General features: G+C 38.4%; 1 protein-coding gene across 1 annotated transcript; it reads left to right on the top strand.

The window, feature by feature from the left end:
- The first annotated feature begins 339 nt into the window (after window positions 1–339).
- On the top strand, window positions 340–2,987 carry LOC113228283 (beta-1,4-N-acetylgalactosaminyltransferase bre-4-like). The gene is made up of 3 exons (XM_026461551.1): window positions 340–457; window positions 881–976; window positions 1,880–2,987. The coding sequence occupies exons 1-3, from the start codon at window positions 372–374 to the stop codon at window positions 2,019–2,021; spliced, it is 324 nt and encodes a 107-aa protein (XP_026317336.1). The 5' UTR covers window positions 340–371; the 3' UTR covers window positions 2,022–2,987.
- The last annotated feature ends 294 nt before the right edge of the window (window positions 2,988–3,281 follow it).

Raw genomic sequence — 3,281 nt, 5'->3', positions numbered from 1 at the left:
TTCATTCGTATGAAAAAGTGCATTAACGCTAACGGAGAATATTTTGAAAAACAATAAATTCATTTCTGACCATTTATAGTATTTTTTTCTTATTCATTCCGGAAACTTATAGTGCGCCACACGTGTGTACTATGGAACATTTGAACACACCATGTAAACAAATATTTATGTTCACAAGCATTTGTAATAATGGTACGTTTCAAAGAATTTCTTGCTGAAGAAGACTGGGTTTATGGTCTAGACTTTGAGCTCCTTACATCAATTATGAAGTTCGTTTTTTTACTGTAGAATTATATTCAAATGAAATCTGCCATACATTTTAGTCATGTTACAGGCTGCCTTATCCGGAGCTGGTCGGCGGCGTGTTAGCTATGACTCCTACTCACTACGTCCTTATCAACGGATATTCCAATTCCTACTGGGACTGGGGAGGGGAGGACGATGATCTCTACATAAGGTATTTCTTTCAATAAGCTGGTGTTTTTTGTTCTCATGACGTTACAATGATATTCAGCATTTTTGCGCACAGGTGTGCTTTTCTCTGTGTACCAGACTGTACGTACTACTGTCTGGTCGCAAATCATAAATGCTCTATAAAACCATTGCCTTCAAACTACGGTAGCAGGGGGATCAATGCCGATAGCTCGCCCCTGTATTACGCTGAATGTATGGTTTGTATATTTTGATATAAACACATGAGTTACATGCAAGTGGTGCAACCTACCCGCCGCGAACAGCAAGAATCAAGCAGTCTTGAAATAATGGCCTTGTATTCTCAATCAGACCTTGAACCAGAGACCAGAGATTGGACAAGAAGTAATGTTTTTCTACATACTGTTCTTTTCTACGTACTGTACTCATAGAAACGTGTTCTTTTTAGATTTACCATGAATAATTTGCAAATTTATCGCGCTAGAAATACCACGGGTGTATACGCTCATACGAAACATACAAGGAATAAAATCAATATATACAGGTAGATGATTGCTATCATTGAGTAGTTTGTAAGAACAAAATAGTCGTACTTAGCACAAATTATGTGCTAAGTACGACTACGATTACGTGCTTATTTTTGAGGAACTTTAAAAAACTTGACTCGGTTTTCGTGTAGGGTAAATAGGGTACCATTGGTAATAAGATCACATTTGCAAAATGGCTACTTTTCAAGAAAGAGCCTTAAGCATGAAACACACAGAGAGCCTGCACCCAAGTCGGGCGCTGATCGGGTCGGGGGTTGGGTCGGGACCGCACGCACCTGCGCTCGGTGTGTTGTTGTCCATATAAACACACGAAAATAGGGTCTATTTTCGTGTATTTATAGCAGCGGTCCCGACCCGACCCGCACCCGCTCTATGCGTGTTTCACGCTTTAAAGGCTCAACAAAAGAAATCAGTCGATAACTTTTATACTTAAGTAGGAGATTTATAAAATGTCACATATACTTTTTTTATAATATCAATTGATGGGACGAATAAGTCGTGTGCCTGGAGGTAAACTGCACGCCTGTCCACAACAGTTGGAGTGCCACTTAGAGATTTAAATCGCAAAGATCTGAGCGACACTGCCACTGCGCCTGTCACCCTGAGACATAAGTTGACAATTCCCATGTGCCTGTAATTTCACCGGCACCTTTACCCTTCAGAATCGGAACACAGTAATGCTGACATTACTGTTTGGCGGCAGAAATAGGTAAGGTGGCAGTACTTCCCTAGACGAACTCTTTCACAAGGAGCTCTACAGCTACTAAGATTTGTTTCAAGTAATTCGTATTATTTTTATGACGTTCATGTGACAAAAGCACTTTTGATGTGTTTATATGTGGTTCGTTTAAGTTTGTTTAATTATATATTAGTACCCACATCTCCATACTTGATTTTAGATACATAGACCTGGACAAAACGAAGCGACGCTACAAGACGGACGGCCTGAACAGCGTCGCGTACAAGCTTGTCAATATTACCAAGAAAAAGCTCTTCACACACATACTGGCTGACATCAACCCTTACAATTTTCCTCTTTAAACCAAACGATGCTCAAATTTTCTACAAGTCTTCAGGATTTAGATGGAATAAACGTGCCAGATAAATCCCGTCTTGCGTTTAATCAAGTAAATTCCCTGTACGACAATAACGAGAATCGGAGTAATCCGGAATACCGAGACAAGAAACAATTTAGTAAAATTTGTTTTTGAACTTGTTTCTACCAGGAACCAAACCTTAGACCTCCCCATGATTGCTTCATTGCTGAACAACCTGTGTGTTGTCACATTCGGCATATAATTTTAAGACTTCGTCAGGAAATCGCGGTATTCAATTTGATACCGTAATTTTGCCTGGTAGAGATTACTTAATAAATCAATATGAGCTTCAGATACACGTACAAATTTTTACGTATTTTCTTTATTCCGTTTGTTTTATATTTGCGTTTTACACCGGCGACGTGGACATTGCTTCTCGCGGCGTCATCTCATCTCTTCGATTATGGCGTCTTTAAAACTTAATTTTAGTGTCCAACATTGAGAAAAGTGTGAATTATATTGTTTCTTTTTGTGTCCAGTACTGACTGTGCTTGTTGGACACAAAAAGTGTTGTAATTAAACACTATACAAACATGCAAAAGTCTCAATTTACAAGTGACATTCCTTCCCTAAAAATAACAGATGTTAAATGCCATTTAAATGCACATGACGTGTTCCTATTATAACTTACCAAAATCTTTTGTTGTTTTCGTGCAGTGCCGTACTTCCGCTCGTAGTAAGTCGCTCCTAGACTCGATCTTCTCGTCTCCATCGTCATTGCACTCACTTCACCAAGTTTCACTAACAGCAGGTTTACACTAACACCCCTTAGCGTTTAGGAATGAGTCTGTTTTAGTACTAAAAACGAGGTAAGTGCTTTTTAAAATGATATTGAGGACGATCAGTGCATTATAATGGCGTAGTGCAATATTCACCACTGCAGTGCTATCCTAAAGCCTCTTCCACACTACTCCATAATTCGCGATACTCAGTTTCTGCAGTTTTTAGTCACTGAAAATTCGCATTTTGAAAATTAAAAATTAAAAAAGTTTATTTCGTTTTATTAACTTGTTTTCACACAAGGTTGGGCCTTCCTAGTCGGTGTCATCCACCTGTGACAGGAAGTCCAGCTCTTCCATTATCTTTTAGTTGTATGAAACAAACTATTATTTTCTAAGTTACAAAAGCTAAATTAATTATACTAATTATACAAGTTAACAAAGATGATGCGATATGCTAAGCTTTACGAATCTAAATAGAAAAA

This window comes from Hyposmocoma kahamanoa, unplaced genomic scaffold, assembly GCF_003589595.1.
Source record: "Hyposmocoma kahamanoa isolate Upper Pololo Valley unplaced genomic scaffold, ASM358959v1 100021, whole genome shotgun sequence".
NCBI classification, from domain to species: Eukaryota; Metazoa; Arthropoda; class Insecta; order Lepidoptera; family Cosmopterigidae; genus Hyposmocoma; species Hyposmocoma kahamanoa.
The sequence above is the reverse complement of the archived record's forward strand: the minus strand, read 5'-3'. Positions and strand labels throughout refer to the sequence as shown.